The sequence below is a fragment of the Hyla sarda genome, chromosome 10, assembly GCF_029499605.1.
Source record: "Hyla sarda isolate aHylSar1 chromosome 10, aHylSar1.hap1, whole genome shotgun sequence".
NCBI lineage: Eukaryota > Metazoa > Chordata > Amphibia > Anura > Hylidae > Hyla > Hyla sarda.
In genome coordinates this window covers 26241121-26265456 of record NC_079198.1, presented here as the reverse complement: position 1 = coordinate 26265456, position 24336 = coordinate 26241121, and the positions used below count along the sequence as shown (strand labels likewise).

Sequence of the window (24336 nt, the reverse complement as noted above, 5' to 3'; positions counted from 1 at the left end):
CATTTAAGTTTTTTGGGACACTGTGTACTGTACAGGACCCTGAAGAAGCTCTAGTCCTCTACATAGACAGTGATTACAGCTCCCAGCAGATCTTTCTTACTTTAACATGTAAGTATTTGCTTTATCTATATTAGTTATCTACTTACTTTTGTTTATTCCTCAGTTTTTCCTATTTTTGGATGACATTTTTGGGGCTTCAGAAACAATTACCAGATTTCCATAGAGTTCTGGTCTCAACATACAATGAATAACATACAATGGTCGCCCTGGAACTGATTAATATTGTAACTTGAGGGACCACTGTATTAGAAAGAACACATGGTACATGGGGGGCCCTGTTATAGTTTTTACATTGGAGTCCTGAAGTTAGACCTCTACTATTTAGACGAGTTATAGAGAATCTTATAGAACCTTTAGATAGATATTAGATGTAGTGCAGAGGTCTCACAGTTTGAGACCATTGATGTAGTGGCTCGGTTTTCTATTTTTTGCTGGCTTATGTAAATGTCCATTTTTCTTTTAAAGGGGTACTCCGCCCCTAGACATGTTATCCCCTGTCCATAGGAAATAACATGTCTGATCACAGTTGGGGGGGGGGGGGGGGGGGCTGTGTTTGTGATGTCACACCACGCCCCCTCCTAGTACACAGCTGTAACACCTCCTCCCATAGACATGAATGGAAGGGGCGAGGTGGCTGTGGTCGCCAGTCATCTGGCACGGAGCGGAGTTCCCTTCGTGCACCGGACAACTGGGGTGCGGAAGCTGGACCTCCGCGATCAGACATGTTATCCCCTAGTTTTAAAGGGAAACTGTTACAAGATCATGCTGCTGTAACCACAGATAGCATAAATTAGCAAACTATGTTTAAATCTAAAATGCTTTTCCCAAAAAAAAAAACATAGCTTTAAAGCTAATCCTTGGCCGATGTTATGTGCTGGACTCAAGAAGAGCATCACGATGAACTGTGTGATAGTTATGGGCAAGAAGAACCCTTTTTTTTGCCTCAGGTAAATATCTGCTACATAAGACCCAATGGCCAAATGGACCAAAACCATAAGACAAGCCTATCAAAAATCTACATAGAAACTGTGCCTTGTTAAAGGGGTACTCTTTCTTTTTTTTTTTTTTAAATGAACTGGTGCCAGAAAGTTAAACAGATTTGTAAATTACTTCTATTAAAAAATCTTAATCCTTCCAGTACTTTTTAGCAGCTGTTTGCTACAGAGGAAAATCTTTTCTTTTTGAATTTCTTTTTTGTGTTGTTCACAGTGCTCTCTGCTGACACCTGATGCCCGTATAAGGAACTGTCCAGAGCAGGAGAAAATCCGCATAGCAAACCTATGCTGCTCTGGACAATTCCTGACACGGACAGAGGTGTCAGTAGAGAGCACTGTGGACAAAACAAAAAAGAAATTCAAAAAGTAAAGAATTTCCTCTGTAGCATACAGCTGCTAAAAAGTACTAAAAGGATTAAGATTTTGTAATAGAAGTCATTTACAAATCTGTTTAACTTTCTGGCACCAGTTCATTTAAAAAAAAAAAAGTTTTCCACTGGAGTACCCCTTTAAGTGGTTTAAACGCAGCCTACAAAAGACACATCACTCAATGTTGTCCATCAGCTCCATGAGTGCCCCATAGGGCAGGCGCATCGCTTCCTCCATAGTCAGAACAATCTTAAAGGGGTACTCTGCCCCTAAACATCTTATCCCCTATCCAAAGGAGAGGGGATGAGATATCTGATTGCGGGGGTCCCGCCGCTGGGGATCACCGCGATCTCCATGCAGCACCCAGCGTTTGTTTAGAGCATCAGGTCCAGCTCCGGAGGCTCGTGACGTCACGGTCGCTTCTGACTCACGGCCACGCCCCCTCAATGCAAGTCTATGGAAGAGGGCGTGGTCGTGATGTCATAAGCCTCTGTCCTGCATTGCCAGTCATCCGGCACGGAGTGAAGTTCGCTCTGTGTACCGGATGTCTGGGGTGCTGCAGCCAAGATCGCGGGGGTAACCAGCGGCAGGACCCCAGCGATCTGACGTCTTATCCCTTATCCTTTGGATAAGAGATAAGATGTCTAGGGGCAGAGTAGTCCTTTAACTCATAACCTTATTTAAAGGGGTATTCCAGGAAAAAACTTTTTTTTATATATCAACTGGCTCCAGAAAGTTAAACAGATTTGTAAATTACTTCTATTAAAAAATCTTAATCCTTTCAGTACTTATGAGCTTCTGAAGTTAAGGTTGTTCTTTTCTGTCTAAGTAATCTCTGATGACACGTGTCTCGGGAAACGCCCAGTTTAGAAGCAAATCCCCATAGCAAACCTCTTCTAAAATGGGCGGTTCCCGAGACACGTGTCATTAGAGATTACTAAGACAGAAAAGAACATCCTAAACTTCAGAAGCTCATAAGTACTGAAAGGATTAAGATTTTTTAATAGAAGTAATTTACAAATCTGTTTAACTTTCTGGAGCCAGTTGATATATAAAAAAAAGTTTTTTCCTGGATAACCCCTTTAAGTATTACATTTTAAGGATATGGGAGCCAAGGATCAAATGCTGATGGCACTGTGTATCCCAATATGCCCACCATATATAATATAAGGTACCATGTTAGCACTATCTCAGCCGGAAGAGAACAGGATTCCTTCTCAAAGCTGATGATAAACGATGATAAATTAGGACTTTCAGAAGGTAACACGCCGTATAAAGGAACAATGGCTGCCCCAGGTTTGCAAAGGCAATGGGGAAGATTTATCAAAACCTGTCCAGGGAGAAAGTTGCTGAGTTGCCCATAGCAACCAATCAGATCGCTTCTTTCGTTTCCCAGAGGCCTTTTTAAAAATGAAAGAAGCGATCTGATTGGTTGCTATGGGCAACTCGGCAACTTCCCCCCTGGACAGGTTTTGATAAATCTCCCCCCATTGAATATGTTCAGAGATACAGACTTACAATTCCCCAGTTCAATGATCCGAATTTAAAGACCATGAGGAGATAATAATCAACAGCACCACATGTTCCCATTTCTCCCCAAGCTCTTTGCAACATTCTCCCCAAACCATTACACTCCCCCTGAACTCTCATACAAACACAACTGAAATAAATACTGTACACGGGTCAGTGATGAGTTGTGTCAATAAATACATAGTGGAGGGTCCGAAGCTCATGAATTCTCCGGAACATTAGAAGGAATAATTATCCTCGAGACTCAAGAGACCTGGAAGGAAAGAGGAGATGTTGGTCAGCAAGAACAAAGCACATCTTACTATGAGATGCCATGCAAAGAACTATTAATATACATAAAAACAGTACTAGGAGCTTAAAGGGGTACTCCGGTTTAAAAATATTATAATTTTTTTTTTAAATCAACTGGTGCAAGAGAGTTAAACAGATTTGTAAATGACTTCTATTTAAAAATCTTAACCCTTCCAGTACTTATCAGCTGCTGTATGCTCCACAGGAAGTTCTTTTCTTTTTAACCCCTTAAAGGGGTACTCCGGTGAAAACCTTTTTTTTTTTTTTTAAATCAACTGGTGGCAGAAAGCTAAACATATTTGTAAATTACTTCTATTAAAAAATCTTAATCCTTCCAGTACTTATTAGCTGCTGAATGCTACAGAGGAAATTCCTTTCTTTTTGGAACACTGATGACATCACATGCACAGTGCTCTCTGCTGACATCTCTGTCCATTTAAGCAACCATGCATAGAAGATGCATAGTAGATGCATAGCAGATATATGCTAAGGGCAGCATGGTGGCTTAGTGGTTAGCACTGCTGCCTTGCAGTGCTGGGGACTTGGGTTCAAATACCACTAAGGACAAGAATAAATAAAGCATTATTATTATTATAATAACATCAGCAGAGAGAACTGTGCTCGTGATGTCATCAGAGAGCATTCCAAAAAGAAAAGAATTTCCTCTGTAGTATTCAGCAGCTAATAAGTACAGGAAGGATTAAGATTTTTTTAATAGAAGTAATTTACAAATATGTTTAACTTTCTGCCACCAGTTGATTTAAAAGAAAAAAGGTTTTCACCGGAGTACCCCTTTAAGGACAACACCCATTTTCACCTTAAAGGGGTTGTGCACTGTCCTGCCTTTCGGAGCTCCGCTCGCAGTGTCCGGAAGTTCATTACTCCGAACGCTGTGTGCGGGCTTCTGTGTTCGCGGCCGCCCCCTTGTGACGTCACGCCCCCTTCCCATAGACTTTGGTTGAGGGGACGGGTGTGACCCGATACCTTTTAAAAATCATAACCCTTTCAATTTTCCACCTAAAAATCCATATTATGGCTTATTTTTTGCATCACCAATTCTACTTTGCAGTGACATTAGTCATTTTACCCAAAAATGCACGGCGAAACGGAAAAAAAAATCATTGTGCGACAAAATCGAAAAAAAAACGCCATTTTGTAACTTTTGGGGGCTTCCGTTTCTACGCAGTGCATATTTCGGTAAAAATTACACCTTATCATTATTCTGTAGGTCCATACGGTTAAAATGATCCCCTACTTATATAGGTTTGATTTTGTCGCACTTCTGGAAAAAATCATAACTACATGCAGGAAAATGTATACGTTTAAAAATGTCATATTCTGACCCCTATAACTTTTTTATTTTTCCACGTACGGGGCGGTATGAGGACTCATTTTTTGCGCCGTGATCTGAAGTTTTTATCGGTATGATTTTTGTTTTCATCTGACTTTTTGATCACTTTTTATTCATTTTTTAATGTTATAAAAAGTTACCAAAATACGCTTTTTTGGACTTTGGAATTTTTTTGCGCGTACGCCATTGACCGTATGGCTTAATTAATGATATATTTTTATAGTTCGGACATTTACGCACGCGGCGATACCACATATGTTTATTTTTATTTTTTTTTACACTGTTTTATTTTTTTTATGGGAAAAGGGGGGTGATTCAAACTTTTATTAGGGAAGGGGTTAAATGACCTTTATTAACACTTTTTTTTTACTTTTTTTTTGCAGTGTTATAGGTCCCATAGGGGCCTATAACACTGCACACACTGATCTCCTATGCTGATCACTGGCGTGTATTAACACGCCTGTGATCAGCATTATCGGCGCTTGACTGCTCCTGCCTGGATCTCAGGCACGGAGCAGTCATTCGTCGATCGGACACCGAGGAGGCAGGTAAGAGCTCTCCCGGTGTCCGATCAGCTGTTCTGGACGCCGCGATTTCACCGCGGCGGTCCCGAACAGCCCGACTGAGCAGCCGGGATACTTTCAGTTTCACTTTAGAAGCGGCGGTCAGCTTTGACCGCCGCTTCTAAAGGGTTAATACCGCACATCGCCGCGATCGGCGATGTGTGGTATTAGCCGCGGGTCCCGGCCATTGATTAGCGCCGGGACCCACGCGATATGATGCGGGATCGCGGCGCGATCCCGCTTCATATCGCGGGAGACGGCGCAGGACGTAAATATACGTCCTGCGTCGTTAAGGGGTTAAGGACCAGGCCAATTTAATTTTTGCATTTTAGTTTTTTCCTCCTCGCCTTCTAAAATCCATAACTCTTTTATATTTCAATCTACAGACCCATATAAGGGCTTGTTTTTTGCATGACCAATTATACTTTGTAATGAAACCTCTCATTTTACCATAAAATGCACGGCGAACCCCAAAAAATTTTTTTTTAGGGAGGAAATTTTTATGAAAACCACAATTTTGCACATTTTGGAGGATTTCATTTTCACACTGTACAATTTACGGTAAAAATGACATGTGTTCTTTATTCTGTGGGTCAATACGATTAAAATGATACCCATGGCTAGATACTTTTATATTTTTTGTACCGCTTAAAAAAAATCGAAAACTTTTTGTACACAATCAGTAATCTAAAATCGCCCTATTTTTACCACCTCTAACTTTTTCATTTTTCCGTATATAGGGTGGTATGAGGGCTCATTTTTTTGCGCCGTCATCTTTACTTTTTATTGATACCACATTTGCATGTATAAAATTTCTATATTATTTTTTATTAATTTTTTGGGAATAAAATGTAACAAAAAAAGCATCATTTTTGGACTTTCTTTTTTTTTATGTTTACGCCGTTCACCGTACGGTATCATTAACATTATATTTTGATAGATCGGACATTTACACATGCAGCGATACTAAATATGTTTATAAAAAAAAAATTTCATCTATTTTATCATGCGCATTGCTGCAGATGCCGTAATCTGTACTGATCACGGCATCTGACGGGTTAATGGCGGACATCTGCATGATCGCTCATAGCAGCCGGAACCTGCCATGTATGATGCGAGCACCACTCCGATGCTCGCGGTCATACACAGGACGTAAATGTACGTCCTGGTGCACAAAGTACCGCCAAACCAGGATGTACATTTACGTCTGTGGTCGTTGAGGGGTTAAAGAAATCAGGTGTCTGACCATAGTGCTCTCTGCTGACACCTCTGTCCAAGTCAGGAACTGTCCAGATCAGGATAGGTTTGCTATGGGGCTTTGGTCATGCTCTGGACAGTTCCTGACATGGACAGAGGTGTCAGCAGAGAGCACTGTGGTCAGATAGAAAATAACTACACAACTTCCTCTGCAGTATACAGCAGCTGATAAGTACTGGAAGGATTAAGATTTTTAAATAGAAGTCATTTACAAATCTGTTTAACTTTCAAGCACCAGTTTATTTAAAAAACAAATAAAATTCCACCGGAGTACCCCTTTAACCCCTTCATGACCCAGCCCATTTTCACCTTCAGGACCTGGGCATTTTTTGAACATCTGACCACTGTTCGGGCATGCTGGGAGTTGTAGTTTTGCAACTGCTGGGAGTTGTAGTTTTGCAACAGCTGGAGGCACCCTGGTTGGGAAACACTAGCGTACTTCCATCTATATCTAAGGGTCTAGTGCAATTACATGGTGTAAATAGCATGAATTTTTGGGTTCCTCGTGTTTCCCCCATCGCTTCATGTTTTTAAATATGTCTTTTGCGTATGTGTTTTTTATGGATATTATAGGTATGTAATTTATGATTCAATAAAGATTTATTTGAGCATACACAAGTGTTGTATTATTATTGTTGTTGCAGGAAATTTTTTGGTAGTTATCTGTAATCTTTGTTTCTTGTATATTGTATGCAAGGGATCCCATTAGAATCAGCCCCCGGAACGTGCTCGCTCCGGGTTTGATTACTGGCGATCACGGGGACGCAGCATAGTGACGTCACGGCTCTGCCCCTGTGTGACGTCACGCTCCGCCCCCTCAATGCAAGCCGTGAAAGCTGTCACACCCCCTCCATAGGCTTGCACTGAGGGGGCGGAGCTTGACGTCACACGTGGGCGGAGCCGTGACATCACTATGCTCCGTCCCCTTGATCACCAGTAATCAAACCCGGAGCGAGCACGCTCCGGGGGCTGATTCTAACGGGGTGCGGCGTGGAAGATCACGGGGGTCCCCAGCAGCGGGACCCCCGCGATCAGGCATCTTATCCCCTATCCTTTGGATAGGGGATAAGATGTCTTAGCGCTGGAGTACCCCTTTAACCTCTGGGGGACCCTTTTATGATGCGGGTTCAGGAGCTAAGCGCGCGTCATCAGCAGCCGGGACCCGTGTCTAATGCCGAACATCACCGATCGTGGAGATGCCCGACATTAACTCCTTAGACGCTGCAATCAAAGTTAATCGCAGCATCTAAAATTTTAAGAAAACAGTCCCAGCAGCTCAGCTGAGCTGATCAGGTCTATCCTATCCTGATCAGGTCTATCCTATCCTGATCAGGTCTATCCTATCCTGATCAGGTCAATCCTATCCTGATCAGGTCTATCCTGATCAGCTTAGAGGACAGCGGGAGGGCACTTACCTGCCTCCTCGCTGTCCAATCATTGCTAGATTGCTCCAGGATGCCACAGCAGGCTGGAGCAGTTGAGCACCAATAACACTGATCAATGCTACCAGTGTATAAAATGGTGTAAAAAAAAGTTTTAAAAAGTTGATAAATGGGAATTAACCCCTTCCCTAATAAAAGTTTGAATCCCCCCTTTCCCATAAAAAAAATGTAAAAAAAAAATAAACATATGTGGTATCGCCGCGTGCGTAAATGTCCGAACTATAAAAATTTAATGTTGATTAAACCGCATGGTCAATGGCATTTAAGTAAAAGAATATCAAAGTCCAAAATGGGATCCCAAGTGAATGCTGTAGGTCTCTCTACCTTCCTAACTTTTAGCCAAGAGAGGTGATATGCTGCACCCTAGAGCTATTTAAACAACTTGGGAGGTACAAACAGAGTTCTCTTACGTGTAACTAGTCTGCTGCTGCCGACGTCGAGCCGTCCTCATTTTTTCGAATCTGGCCTCCATTTCCTCCAGCACTTTTGGTGTATAACGTACAACCAGCTTCACTGTTCCCTGTGCTGCCTTCAGGAGCTCCACCGCCTTCTCATGCTGCTCTCCCTCCACACTCTGCAAAGGAGCAAATATCAATGACCTTATATCTGTAACCTGTTAATGTGATAAATCTTAACAGTAAGTGGAAAGACTGTGTCTTAAAGCGTACCCGTCAGATCCCACACAAAAAAAACCTGTTACTCAGTACCTAATCCTGATCATGTACATGTAATTTTATGTCTCTTTCACCCATATTTCACTAAACAATAGCATATTATAGCTGCTCAATGTCTTTTCCATGTTGTCAAAGCGTGTCCTCTCGTGCCTGCACTGTGATGACTCCTCCCCCTCCCTCACTCTGCTGACTCACTTCTCTCAGGAGTCTGGCAGCCCTTCTCTGTAACCCTTTCCTCTCTGGATTTAAGCTGTACACACACACACACACACACACACACAATGATTATTGGAGATTGCCTGTACTCTACCAATAACTTACATCTTCCTAAATTAATGCAAAGGTTTATTGCTAAAAGTACAGTGTTTTTTTCTATGCATACATTTTCTATAAGTTCCTATATCGTTCATGTGTATCATCCTTTGCCAGTCTTGTAATGCTGGGACTTGTAGTTTTGGAATAGTTGAGGGTACAGTGTTTGGATAACTCTTTTTTACAGCAGTGTTGCCTTTAGCTGTGTGCCTACAGCTTTTGCAAAACTACAACTCCCAGCATGCCCAGACATGCCCATTTGACTGTCTATGCATGCTTGGAGTTGTAGTTTTGCAACAGCTGGGGGCACATGTTTGGTAAAACTCTGTGTTACAGCAGTGTTGGTGCAAGTTGTGTTCCTTCTACAGCCTTGTCAATCAGCCATCTGGTGTCCATGACCCTTGGACACGCTCATGCTGCTGTGGGACTCATCAGTGTCCCAGGAGGTATGGGGACCCCTAGTGGTGGGATATTCAAAGGCAGTTTTCTTTCATAAAATGTGAACATTTTAAATAAAAAAAAAAAGTACAACATATAAAAAGTTTTATACCTGATAGTGCCCATTTAACTAAAAGATTCCAAGAGAGATTAATGGTTTATTCACACGTACAGTATTCTGCGCAGATTTGACGCACAGGATTTTCGGCTGCAGATTTCAATGGAAACTAAATGACTGAACACAGCTTCAAATCCTGTGCATCAAATCTGCGCAGAATACTGTACGTGTGAATAAACCCTAAGGGTACGTTCACACGGGCGGATTTATTTGCGGGTTTCCCGCTGCATATTTGAAAGGGGGCGGGCTCTTCTCGGCTGTCCGCAGCAGATTTTCCAAGGTGGAATTTCCGCTGCGGAAAACCCGCCGCAGACCCTACAGACTTCAATGGGGCTTGCGGCGGATTTTCCGCAGCGTAAATTCCGCCGCTGAAAGTCTGCTGTGGACAGCCGAGAAGAGCCCGCCCCCTTTCAAATACGCAGCGGGAAACCCGCAAATAAATCCACCCGTGTGAACATACAGTAAGGATGGAAAATCCAAGCACATTTACCTAGAGCTAGGGACAGGGATGGAATACCATGTGGCCCCTAACATTTTTGTTGTATTGAGGCCTCCCCCAAAGTTCATCCAGTTCTGTATGAAGCTAAGAAATCTCCCCTCTCATCTTAAAGCACAAGGTCTTCTCTTTTTCATGTTTAAAGGTTACTGTACAGTGGTCCCTCAAGTTACAATATTAATTGGTTCCAGGACGACCATTGTATGTTGAAACCATTGTATGTTGAGACCAGAACTCTATGGAAACCTGGTAATTAGTTCTAAAGGCACCAAAATGTCATCCAAAAATAGGAAAAAAGTGATAATTAAAGAAAAATAAGTAGATAACTAATATAGATAAAGCAAATCCTTACATATAAAAGTAAGAAAGATCTGCTGGGAGCTGTAAATCACTGTCTATGTCAGTGTTTCGCAAGCAGGGAGCCTCAAGCTGTTGCAAAAGTACAACTCCCAGCATGCCCGGACAGCCAAAAGGCTGTCCGGGCATGCAGGGAGTTGTAGTTTTGCAACAGGTGGGGACACCCTGCTTGGGAAACACTGACATAGACAGTGATTTACAGCTCCCAGCAGATCTTTCTTACTTTTATGTAGAGGACAGAAGCTTCTTCAGGGTCCTGTACAGTACACGAAATGTCCTAAAAAAGTAATGGAGTCGCCCTCACCTGGTGTCCAGAGGAGCAGGTAACCCTGGTACAGGTAAAGTGTACAGAACATGTAATACCTCCCTGTACTGTAGGGGGCGCTACCAGACAACACATGCTTCAGTAATACAGGGGTTTTACCAGTGAATGCCCATTTTGATTGGTCGGTTCTTCCAGCCATTGACACGTTTCACAGATCTGGACTGTCCGTACATTGTATGTTGAGTCTGGTTTCAAATTACGATGGTCCAGAAAAGACCATTGTATGTTGAAAATATTGTATGTTGAGGCCATTGTAAGTTGAGGGATCACTGTATTACACTGTGTGTGTTACATATGAATATATCAAAGTAACCCAATGATCAATATGGTGGAAAAGGTGTTCACTTCTGCTGCCCTGAGGATGCTTTTAGGGTCCGAAAACTCTTTAGCTATTAAAGGGGTACTCCAGTGAAAACCTTTTTTCTTTTAAAAAAATCAACTGGTGGCAGAAAGTTAAACATATTTGTAAATTACTTCTATAAAAAAAATCTTAATCCTTCCTCTACTTATTAGCTGCTGAATACTACGGAGGAAATTCTTTTCTTTTTGGAATGCTCTCTGATGACATCACGAGCACAGTTCTTTCTGCTGACATTATTATAATAATAATAATAATAACGCATTATTTATTGTTGTCCTTAGTGGGATTTGAACCCAAGTCCCCAGCACTGCAAGGCAGCAGTGCTAACCACTGAGCCACCATGCTGCCCTTAGCATACATCTGCTATGCATGGTTGCTAAAATAAATAGAGATGTCAGCAGAGAGCACTGTGCTCGTGATGTCATCAGTGTTCCAAAAAGAAAGGAATTTCCTCTGTAGCATTCAGCAGCTAATAAGTACTGGAAGGATTAAGATTTTTTAATAGAAGTCATTTACAAATATGTTTAACTTTCTGCCACCAGTTGATTTAAAAGAAAAAAGGTTTTCACTGGAGTACCCCTTTAAGCTGTCACAAGAGCAGATTTACCATCTTGTATTCCTTTTGGGAAAAGACCCAGATTTATCCCTACAGAGCTGGTGGTATGAGCTATGAACATTATCTGCAGCAATACAAGGTCATATCTCACTTACCACTCCATTGACAGACAGAAGCTGGTCTCCGCGTTTCAGTCCTCCATGGCGATCTGCCACCCCACCAGGAATAATACGTGAGATGTAAATAGGGGAGTTTTGCTCTTTGCCTCCCATTATATTGAAGCCTAGACCTTCATCTGTTTTTGGGAGTTCCACGACTCTTGGGTGGGCATGACCTTCACTGGCAGCAAAGGCCGCAACTGTGGCCTATAAAAAGGTTCGTTATCAGTCAGGCATGGGACCCCATAACCAATACCAGTAAATTAAAGGGGTATTCTGGCCTTAGACATCTTATCCCCTATCCAAAGATAATGGGGGAGATTTATCAAAACCTGTGCAGAGGAAAACTTGCCCAGTTGCCCATAGCAACCAATCAGCTTGCTTTTTTCATTTTCATGAAGGCCTGTGAAAATTGAAAGAAGCGATCTGATTGGTTGCTATGGGCAACTGGGCAACTTTTCCTCTGCACAGGTTTCGATAAATCTTTCCCAATATGTCTGATCGCAGGGGTCCCCATTCTGTGCCGGGTGCTGCTTTCGAGAACGAGTGTCCCCGTGTGATGTCACACTATGCCCCCTCCATTCATGTCTATGGGAGGGGGCGTGACGGTCGTCACGCCCCCTCCCATAGACATGAATGGAGGGGGAGTTGGGTGAAGTCAAGAGGGGTGTGGCTGTGATGTCATGAGGGGGCGTCTATCCTTTGGATAGGGGATAAGATTTCTAAAGACAGAATACCCCTTTAAACAGAAGTTATGCAAAAAGAAATATTCAGTAGCGATCTTTTAATGGAACGGCACCAAGGAATAAATATCAGTGTCAGGTACCTGATCGTCTACACTATGGAGAACCCACAGCAATGTCCCAAAAAGCCACCACCTCTGGGCTCCATAGTTTCTGTAGTGGTTGCTATGGCTGTCTCCTAAGGCTCATGCATAGCAACATTGTTTATATTCAGCATGCAGATCGTATACAGAAAATTCGGATTTTTCTACCATAGGAGTAGCTTGAAACCCCTAGAACTCTATATTACAGCTCCACAATCTTCATTAACTATTTATAGTACTGTTGTTTATCTGTATGGGGCTGTTATATGTTGGATATTTGGGGACATTAGCGTAAACCACCAGAAGATCCCCGATACTCATGCTTGCCAGTCCGAACCCTGGTCTTTGGACATCCCTAGGTACAACTATTATCCTCATCCTATAGGCACCACTGTATTGGACACAACTGAAAGGATTTCATAGTCCACCCAAAATGTAATTAAACATGGATGCAATTGACATAAATACTAATAGACAGAACGCTGTCTGCCTATGAAAAATATTACTCATGGTGCAGGATTTCCATCTTTTTTTTTTTACATAGATGGCTTAGAATGATTTCGTGAAAAATTAAGGGTTGGAAAACATAATTATTTTTTTTGCAAATCAACTGGTGCCAGAAAGTTAAACAGATTTGTAAATGATTTCTATTTAAAAATCTTAATCCTTCCAGTACTTATCAGCTGCTGTAAAGAAGTTGTAAAGTTCTTTTCTGCCTGACCACAGTGCTCTTTGCTGACACCTCTGTCCATGTCAGGAACTGTCCAGAGCAGGATAGGTTTGCTACGGGGCTTTGGTCCTGCTCTGGACAGTTCCTGACATGGACAGAGGTGTCAGCAGAGAGCACTGTGGTCAGACTGAAAAGAAATTTGCAACTTCCTCTGTAGTATATAGCAGCTGATAAGTACTGGAAGGATTAAGATTTTTTTTTTTTTAAATAGAAGTCATTAACAAATCTGTTTGACTTTCTGGCACCAGTTGATTTGTAAAAAAATTGTTTTCCACCGGAGTACCCCTTTAATAGTATCTCCTGTTGTTCAGTAGAAGTTGTTACAGCCACCAACTTTATATTGAAAGCTATAACACTTATATGGTTGGTAACAATGCTTTTAGGACAACCAAATAACACAGCAAAAAAGATGACAATGGCCCTAATTTATCAATCAGGCGGAAACCCTAATTGTTTGTTTTTTCCCATAGCGACCAATCAAAGCTTTCACTGTACCAGAGCTTGTTAAGATATAAAAGCTGAGCTGTGATTGGTTGTTATGGGCAAAAAAAGACAACGAGGGTTTCAGGCTGATTAATAAATCTCCCACAATATGTTCTAGTATTCATTACTGGTGCTAGACAAGAGAACAAAAAAATACATAGTAGTATATAGCATATCACAACTCACCTTGGCAGTGGCATGTGCCCTTATTTCTGCATTACCAGTTATATCTAAGGTATCGTACAACTGCTCATACACCTGCAAAGAGAGAATACAGAGAGAGAATAAAAGACAATATAAGATGTACTATAATGTCAAAGCATAACTGCAGATAAGAAGTGTTGTCAAGAATGAGAAAATAACAATTTGTGACCAATCCCCCTAATGTTTGCCTTAGTGCCTTCCCTTTCTGTAACAACCTTAGTATCTATTCACATGGCAGAATTTCCGCTTGTGGAATTTCGCCTCAAATTAAGAGGGTACTCCACTGAAAAAAAAAATATATATATATTTTTAAATCAACTGGTGCCAGAAAGTTAAACAGTTAAAATACTTCTATTTAAAAATCGTATTCCTTCCAGTACTTATCAGCTGCTGTATGCTCCAGATCGGGAGTTCTTTTCTTTTTTTTAATTTATTTTCTGTGTGACCACAGTGCTCTCTGCTGACACCTCTGTCCATGTCAGGAACTGTCCAGAGTAGGAGCAAATCCCCATAGCAAACCTCTCCTGCTCTGGAAAGTTCCTGACATGGACAGAGGTGTCAGCAGAGAGCACTGTGGTCAGACTGGAATGAACTTCATAAAGAAAAGAACTTCCTCTGAAGCATACAGCAACTGCTAAGAACTGTAAGGATTAAGATTTTTAAACAGAAGTAAATTACAAATCTGTTTAACTTTCCGGCACCTATTGATTTAAAAAAAAAATAGTTTTCCATCGGAGTACCCCTTTAAGAGTTTCCCAGACAACTTGGTGGAGCAATCAGATATGTTGTTTTGTAGCATTCTGCTTAAGGGTGCGTTCACACTGAGTAATTCAAGAGGAATTTACTTGAGTAATTCCTCTTGAATTCTCCGCTCCAAAATAATTCACATCCCCTCTGCCCATTGAATTTAATGTTTTTTCTGCTGTCCTGTTCACACTGTGGAAATTCTGCTAGTATAATTCCGACGCTAAATTCTTTTCCGCTTGAAGAAAGAACATGTTCATTCTCCAAGCAGAATCCTCTAGCAGAAATCAATAGAAGTCCGACATTGTTTTTGCGCGGAATTTGCACAGAATTCCCGCAGAAATGACTGAAAAACCCTTCACTTCTTTCTCCCTCATTTCCGCGCAAAGTACACGCGAATAGAAAATTCTTTTTTCCGCACGAAAATTTTTCAGCGTGAATTCCTCTTGATTTGCTCAGTGTGAACGCACCCTTAAGATGTAACAATGAGCATGCCTATAAAATAGCTTAAAGGGTACCTTTCATCAAAAAAACTTTTGATATATTATAGATTAATGTATGCAGAATAACTTTCCAATTGCATGTTATTAAAAAATATGCTTCTTTCTATTTAATTTTCCACTTTGAAAAAGTGACCACTAGGGGTCTCCCTACCAGTCCTTTTTTTTTAAAACATTTCAGACTCATGCAGGAGTCCTAAATCTCAGACTGCATCTGGGACACAGACAAGCGCAACATTGCTCCCTGGCAGTGAGCAGTGGTGAGTTTGTGTGTGTTCCGGATACAGTCTGAGATTTAGGACTCCTGCATGAGTCTGAAATGTTTTTAAAAAAAGGACTGGTAGGGAGACCCCTAGTGGTCACTTTTTCAAAGTGGAAAATGAAATAGAAAGAAGCATATTATTTAATAACATGCTATTGGAAAGTTATTCTGCATACATTAATCTATAATATATCAAAAGTTTTTTTGATGAAAGGTACCCTTTAAACACTGACCTCTCTTATGGCGGAACAAAACTTGCTCTGGAGAACACGTTGCAGTGCTTGCAGTTTCTGCGGCGGCATTTCTCCGCTTCGTTGCAATCTCTCCAGCAGCTCAATTGCGCGGGATACATCTACAAAACATAAAAGGATCATAACATTCTACGTTACTAATAACACTGCCCCTTTCATAACCTATGGGTAGATTCACATGTACCAGTACCCGTCCTGCAGAAAACCATACCGCCACTACAGTGCAAAAAAAACAAAACACAGTTCTGCTACGACTGGTGGCTGTGGTCTATTTAAAGAGACAGCTCAAGTGAAGGACATGGGGGGAATTTATCAATGCTTGACACCAGAAAACTGGCCTGAAAAATTCACCGATTTTTGCACCACACTCTCAATTTTGCACAAAACAAACTCATTTTTGCCCCAAAAAATGAAATCTTCTACTAAGGTAAGTAACTTCATCATGTAAATGCCTACAGGTTGTTGTAGACTTGCCCACTTCATGAACCTGCCCTGTCCTGGTCTTCATTTACTAATACAAAAGGCATAAGGCTATGTTCACACGGCAGAATTTCCGTGCAGAATTCTTATGCAGAATTCTGCAGCAGCAGAGTCCCATTGATTTCAGTGGGATTGTGCTGCACTGTGCACATGGCGGAATTTTCGCGGCAGATGTTTCTGCTGTTGAGATCCCGATTCCGGAGTGCACAAGGTCAGACATGTCGATTTTTTTCTGCGGAGTCTGCATTGACATGCATTACCGTCTATGAGAGGGCACATTTCTGAGCGGTCCTAGCGCCGGCATGTTCTTCTGGGGCTCCAGATGGAAATTTTCCATGCGGCCATTCCACCGTCTGAACATAGCCTAACAGGAAGGGTCACTGCCTTCCACAAGGTCAGCACACTCGTCTTCTGCTGGTACGATCCTTTCCGTGATTTCAGCAACCAATCAGATCGCTTCTTTCATTTTTTGGCAGTCTTTTCAAAAATGAAAGAAGCGATCTGATTGGTTGCTATGGGCAATTCAGCAACTTTTCCTCTGGACAGGTTTTGATAAATCTCCCCCACTGTGTCCATTCAGCCCCCTTACATGGTCCCCACATTGAAGTGCAGTTACAACAAAACCGAAATGTGATGCAATAACTCCGCTCCATGGATAACTATGGGGGGGGGGGGGTATTTATCAAAGGATTTATGGTTTGTTTTTTTCACGTAACTTTGGCGCAATACTTTGACACAGTGTCTTTTTGCGCCAAAGTTTGGCGCATCTTCTCCTCGCGTCAAAATACATTAAAAAAAAATGTTTTTTGTGAAAGCAGCGACGCCTCCAGGGCTGCTCAATACTATCCTGCGACATAGTTGTCTCTGAGGGACCTTCACCCTCCGTTGAGCCAACATTGGACATGGCCGCACAGGTTCAGGAAAGGTAAAGCACTAAAGCAGTGGTTTCCAACCTGCGGACCTCCAGATGTTGCAAAACTACAACTCCCAGCATGCCCGGACAGCCAACATAACTTCCGTACGGCTGGAGATATTTCAATAACTGGTGCACATATTACAGGTCGGGATATGAGGAGGGGATGGGAGGTCGGGATAGGTGGACGGGATAGGACGACGGGATAGGAGGTCGGGATAGGAGGACGGGATAGGAGGTCGGGATAGGAGGACGGGATAGGACGATGGGATAGGAGGTCGGGATATGAGGTCGGGATAGGAGGACGGGATATGAGGTCGGGATAGGAGGACGGGATAGGAGGACGGGATAGGAGGACGGGATAGGACGACGGGATAGGAGGTCGGGATAGGAGGTCGGGATAGGAGGACGGGATAGGAGGTCGAGATAAGAGGACGGGATAGGAGGTCAAGATAGGAGGACGGGATAGGAGGTCGTGATAGGAGGACAGGACAGGAGGACAGGATAGGAGGACAGGATAGGAGGTCGGGATAGGAGGACGGGATAGATGGACTGGATAGGAGGACGGGATAGTAGGACGGGATAGGAGAATGGGAAAGGAGGATGGGAAAGGAGGACAAGAAAGGAGGACGGGATAGGAGGACGGGAAAGGAGGACAGGAAAGGAGGACGGGAAAGGAGGACGGGAAAGGAGGACGGGAAAGGAGGTCGGGATAGGAGGACGGGAAAGGAGGACAGGAAAGGAGGACGGGAAAGGAGGACGGGAAAGGAGGACGGGATAGGAGGACGGGATAGGAGGACGGGATAGGAGGACAGGAAAGGAGGTCGAGATAGGAGGACGGGAAAGGAGGACGGGATAGGAGGACGGGAAAGGAGGACAGGAAAGGAGGTCGAGATAGGAGGACGGGAAAGGGGGACGGGATAGGAGGACGGGATAGGAGGACGGGATAGGAGGTAGGGATAGGAGGTCTGGATAGGAGGTCGGGATAGGAGGTCTGGATAGGAGGTCGGGATACGATGACAGGATAGGATATGACAACAATATATGAGGACGGGATATAAAGTCAAAAGCTTCCTCCTTTGTTTATTTTCCTCCCCAACAAGGATTAGGAAGGAAAAACCGGGCAACGCCGGGTACTCAGCTAGTATATATATATAAAACTCAACATGTGTATGTATGTGTGTATGTATGTGTGTATGTTCCAGCATCAAGTCCAAACGGCTAAAGATATTAACATGAAACTTGGCACACATGTTACTTATATGTCAGCAACAAACATAGGATAGGTGATTTAACTCTTACTCACCCCCATTTGCCAGGGGCGGGGTTTATATTTAAAGTCCCATACAAGTGAATGGGAAATATATGTTACTGCATAACTTCCAAACGGCTGGAGATATTTCGATAATACTTGGTCACATGTTACTTATATGTCCACTTAAAATATAGGATAGTTAATTTAACCTTTAACTACCCCCATTTGTGAGGGTCAGGGTTTTTGTTTAAAGTCCCATGTAAATCAATGGGAAATGTATGTTCCCACATAACTTCCGTACGGCTGGAGATATTTCAATAACTGGTCACATATTACAGGACGGGATAGGAGGACGCGATAGGAGGACGGAATAGGAGGATGGAAAAAGAAGACGGTAAAGGAGGACGGGAAAGGAGGACGGGATAGGAGGATGGGAAAAGAGGATGGGATAGGAGGACGGGATAGGAGGACGGGATAGATGGACGGGATAGGAGGACGGGATAGGAGGATGGGATAGGAGGACGGGATAGATGGACGGGAAAGGAGGACGGGAAAGGAGGACGGGAAAGGAGGTCGAGATAGGAGAACGGGAAAGGAGGTCAAGATATGAGGACGGGAAAGGAGGACGGGATAGGAGGTCGGGATAGGAGGTCGGGATACGATGACGGGATAGGAGGTCGGGATATGACAACAATATATGAGGATGGGATATGAAGTCAAAAGCTTCCTCCTCTGTTTATTTTCCTCCCCAACAAGGATAAGGAAGGAAAAACCAGGCAACGTCGGGTACTCAGCTAGCATATATATATATATCTATATATATATATATATATATATATATATATATATATATATAGTGTATAGTTTTATGTGTGTTATGTATAAAGAACTTTTAAGGACCTTTGAGTTAGTCACATGATAATGTGTTCACCTGGTGTGTTTGTTACTCAGAGAGCACCAGCTAACAAGGCGACTTGCAGCTTGACCTATGGGCTTCTGGCTCAGCCCCCCATTATAAGAGGGGCAGCCATTACAATCTCTCTCTTCTACTACACTTCCAGACCAGATGTCTCAGAGCCAGTGTCCAGGATATCTGGAGGCCTCAAGCCACCTATAGCCACATGTCAGTAAGTCAAGTCGTCTATGTCTGCTGTCACTACCTACAGTAAAGTCAAGTCTATAGTCAAGTCTATTATAGTCAGTGTGGCTGTCCTAAAGTCTGTCAAAGTCACTACAAGTCCCAGCCAGCTGCGAGGTCCCCTCTGTGTTACTGGCCATCTCTCTGGGATCCTGGCCTAGCTGTAAAGACTATTCCCATCTGTCTACCTCAGTAAAGCTACCATTAACCCTAACCTGGTCTTGGACTATTATTGCCCTGCCTAACCTTGGGATAGCGGAGCTACCTTCGGGTGGTTACTTAGGAAAACCACACCCTGGCGTCACGAACATTTAGGGGTTAATAACACCATGGGCTACAACATCTGCCCCATACACCTCACCTTCACACCCCGTGGCTTACCACAAATGTCTTTCCTATTCTCATTGTAGACAGCAATTTGTATTTCATTGTTTTTCTGCTACAATACGGTCACTGCCAGCTGTAGTCCCCCCCCCCCCCACTCTATTATATCTTGGGGCACAATCACCCAGATGTACAACTACATCAGCACAGCCTGTATGGGGGCACAGCATGGCGTTCTATAAAAAGACACCCAAACTGCCATATACAGATGTTATATTCTGGACAAGCAGGATGTTTTAATAAAGAGATTTCCTTACAAAATGCAGTAAAAAAAAAATGCAGTAAAAAAATGCAGAATAAGCAAAATAAGATTTGAGATGTCGCATGTGTGTTCTAAAATAAAATCGAGTATTTAGAATTAGATGTAATGCCTGGATTATTTAAGCCTTTTTTTTTTTTAGGATTCATCAGCTCGTATATCAATCCCATATCTATCGCATGTTCACGTATCATAAGTCAAAGGTCAAAAGCCACCTTGTCCTTTTTCTAAGACACTTCTGACATTGAGTGCGTAAGAGAAATGGCATAGTCCAGGCAGCGCGTTACGACGTTGCGTCACCCTACACTCTGCAACGTAGAACATGCAAAATGAATTGGATAAAATGGAAAAAAATGAATTGTAACCAATTGTGTCTGCTGCAGCCGGGCTACGGCATAGAGAATTGTTGGAACCCCGCCGACACATGCACTGCCGGATACGAAGAAAGAAGTGGATACAGGCTGAAAAAGACAAATTTTAGCAAGTAAAGACTAAATACTCAGGGAGGAGGTTATAAGGCCACGCTTACTATACGTTCTGACTCCATAATAAGAAGCAGCATCGTAGCAATAGGAAACCGGGGAAGGTAAGTGCAAGGTTATTCCTCAGATCAGTCATTTCCCTGACTAGCAGGTTGGTGCTAGTGGGAAAATAATAGGTAAAGCTAAACCATTCCCCACTCCCCCTCCTCCTCCTGACTACAGGCATCATCCCAACCCCTGCAATGCAACATGCCTTGTGTCTATTACCTCTCTCCAGACCTAAGGGTTCAGACAGAGCTGCCATCTTAACTCCAGCAGTCACATGCCCAGGAGTTCCCCACTGTGGAGGAGGAGGAGGCGGCTGCTCAACCCACAAGCCTTCGAGATGCTGTGTACATCCTGACAGCCACTGGATCATCCTCCTCCACACATGTACTGACTATAGTGTCACGGCTATGAGCAAACGTATGGTGTACCTGGTCATCACATGCCATCTGATATGCCCGCAATATGCCCCCTCTGGGGTGCAACACATTACACTGACTACAGTAACAGATAAGGAAATTAGTCATTTAGAGCAGTGGTCTCCAACTGTGGCCCTCCAGATGTTGCAAAACTTCAACTCCCAGCATGCCCGGACAGCCGTTGGCTGTCCGGGCATGCTGGGAGTTGTAGTTTTGCAACATCTGGAGGGCCACAGTTGGAGACCGCTGATTTCGTTTTATTTTGGTGCATCCAATCTATAAGTAGCCATAGATGCAACAATCAGGGCTGATGAGAGGATTTTTGCCACACTAGGCGAAAGCTAGTTTTGCCGACCCTTGACCCTTCCCATTGGCTCCAGCCTTCATATGCCCCACCTTACCACTAGGGTGACACACTGTAACAAACCTCCTCCTCATGTAATCTCCTTACTACTAGAGTGACACACTGTAACAAACCTCCTCCTCATGTAATCTCCTTACTACTGGGGTGACACACTGTAATAAACCTCCTCCTCATGTAATCACCTTACTACTGGGGTGACACACTGTAACAAACCTCCTCCTCATGTAATCTCCTTACTACTAGGGTGACACACTGTAACAAACCTCCTCCTCATGTTATTGCCTTACTACTGGGGTGACACACTGTAATAAACCTCCTCCTCATGTAATCACCTTACTACTGGGGTGACACACTGTAATAAACCTCCTCCTCATGTAATCACCTTACTACTAGGGTGACACACTGTAATAAACCTCCTTCTCATGTAATCACCTTACTACTGGGGTGACACACTGTAACAAACCTCCTCCTCATGTAATCACCTTACTACTAGGGTGACACACTAACAAACCTCCTCCTCATGTTATTGCCTTACTACTGGGGTGACACACTGTAATAAACCTCCTCCTCATGTAATCACCTTACTACTGGGGTGACACACTGTAACAAACCTCCTCCTCATGTTATCACCTTACTACTAGGGTGACACACTGTAACAAACCTCCTCATTATGTTATCACCTTACTACTGGGGTGACACACTGTAACAAACCTCCTCCTCATGTAATCTCCTTACTACTGGGGTGACACACTGTAACAAACCTCCTCCTCATGTAATCACCTTACTACTGGGGTGACACACTGTAACAAACCTCCTCCTCATGTTATCACCTTACTACTAGGGTGACACACTGTAACAAACCTCCTCCTCATGTAATCACCTTACTACTAAGGTGACACACTGTAACAAACCTCCTCATTATGTTATCACCTTACTACTGGGGTGACACACTGTAACAAACCTCCTCCTCATGTAATCTCCTTACTACTAGGGTGACACACTGTAACAAACCTCCTCCTCATGTAATCACCTTACTACTAGGGTGAAACACTGTAACAAACCTCCTCATTATGTTATCATCTTACTACTGGGGTGACACACTGTAACAAACCTCCTCCTCATGTAATCAATCACCTTACTACTGGGGTGACACACTGTAACAAACCTCCTCCTCATGTTATCACCTTACTAGGGTTATAAACTGTAACAAACCTCCTCATCCTGTAATCTCCTTACTGCTGGAGTGACACACTGCAACAAACCTCCTCCTCATTTAATCACCTTACTACTGGGGTGACACACTGTAACAAACCCACTCCTCGTGTAATCACCTTACTACTGGGGTGACACACTGTAACAAACCTCCTCCTCATGTAATCTATTTACTACTGGGGTGACACACTGTAACAAACCCACTCCTCATGTAATCACCTTACTACTGGGGTGACACACTGCAACAAACCTCCTCCTCATGTAATCACCTTACTACTGGGGTGACACACTGTAACAAACCTCCTCCTCATGTAATCACCTTACTACTGGGGTGACACACTGTAACAAACCTCCTCTTCATGTAATCTCCTTACTAATGGGATGACACACTGTAACAAACCTCCTCCTCATGTAATCACCTTACTACTAGGGTGAAACACTGTAACAAACCTCCTCATTATGTTATCACCTTACTACTGGGGTGACACACTGTAACAAACCTCCTTCTCATGTAATCTCCTTACTACTGGGGTGACACACTGTAACAAACCTCCTCCTCATGTAATCAATCACCTTACTACTGGGGTGACACACTGTAACAAACCTCCTCCTCATGTTATCACCTTACTAGGGTTATAAACTGTAACAAACCTCCTCATCCTGTAATCTCCTTACTACTGGAGTGACACACTGCAACAAACCTCCTCCTCATGTAATCACCTTACTACTGGGGTGACACACTGTAACAAACCTCCTCCTCATGTAATCACCTTACTACTGGGGTGACACACTGTAACAAACCTCCCCCTCATGTAATCACCTTACTACTGGGGTGACACACTGTAACAAACCCCCTCCTCATGTAATCTATTTACTACTGGGGTGACACACTGTAACAAACCTCCTCCTCATGTAATCTCATTACTACTGGGGTGACACACTGTAACATATGTCCTTCTTATATAACTGCCTTACTACTGGGGTGACACACTGTAACAAACCTCCTCATCATGTAATCACCTTACTAAGGTGACACACTGTAACAAACCTCCTGCCTATGTAATCATCTTACTACTGGGGTGACACACTGTAACAAATCTCCTGCCTATGTAATCCTCTTACTACTGGGGTGACACACTGTAACAAACCCACTCCTCATGTAATCTCCTTACTACTGGGGTGACACACTGTAACAAACCTCCTCCTCATGTAATCTCCTTACTACTGGGGTGACACACTGTAACATATGTCCTTCTTATATAACTGCCTTACTACTGGGGTGACACACTGTAACAAATCTCCTGCCTATGTAATCCTCTTACTACTGGGGTGACACACTGTAACAAATCTCCTGCCTGTGTAATCATCTTACTACTGGGGTAACACACTATTACGGAGTCCATTTTAGGACATCGTCAGTCGTCAGACGTACCTCCGTCCTCCGTCAGGTGAAACGACGTCCCGCCTCCTCCCTCGGGCCAGTCTCCATCAGGCATCAGTTGCAACTCCCTCCTTTATCATCCTAAAGCCTCTGTCGTCTCTCTGCTATACAGATTCTGCTGTACACGTTATTCAGTGTCGGCTCTGCTATACAGAGTCTGTAGCACATGTAGTGTCTGTAGTACACGTGCAAGTTTCACAGTTTCTATTCTGCTATATATATATATATATACTGTGCAGCGTCGGCTCTGCTATATATATATACTGTGCAGCGTCGGCTCTGCTATATATA

At 43.1% G+C, this 24336-nt stretch overlaps 1 protein-coding gene across 3 annotated transcripts; it reads right to left on the bottom strand.

The window, feature by feature from the left end:
* Positions 1-2463: 2463 nt before the first annotated feature.
* On the bottom strand, positions 2464-24115 carry LIN7B (lin-7 homolog B, crumbs cell polarity complex component). 3 transcript variants are annotated; one of them, XM_056542377.1, is made up of 6 exons: positions 24037-24115; positions 15636-15754; positions 13879-13950; positions 11651-11860; positions 8269-8432; positions 2464-3207 (listed from the first exon to the last, which is right to left on the bottom strand). In XM_056542377.1, exons 1-6 carry the CDS (start codon positions 24098-24100, stop codon positions 3186-3188), a joined length of 651 nt encoding a protein of 216 aa, XP_056398352.1. In that variant the 5' UTR covers positions 24101-24115; the 3' UTR covers positions 2464-3185. The 3 variants fall into 3 exon arrangements, with proteins under 3 accessions (XP_056398352.1, XP_056398353.1, XP_056398354.1); XM_056542378.1 differs by lacking the exon at positions 24037-24115 and adding an exon at positions 20832-20981; XM_056542379.1 differs by lacking the exons at positions 15636-15754; positions 24037-24115 and adding an exon at positions 21041-21150.
* Between the last annotated feature and the right edge of the window lie 221 nt (positions 24116-24336).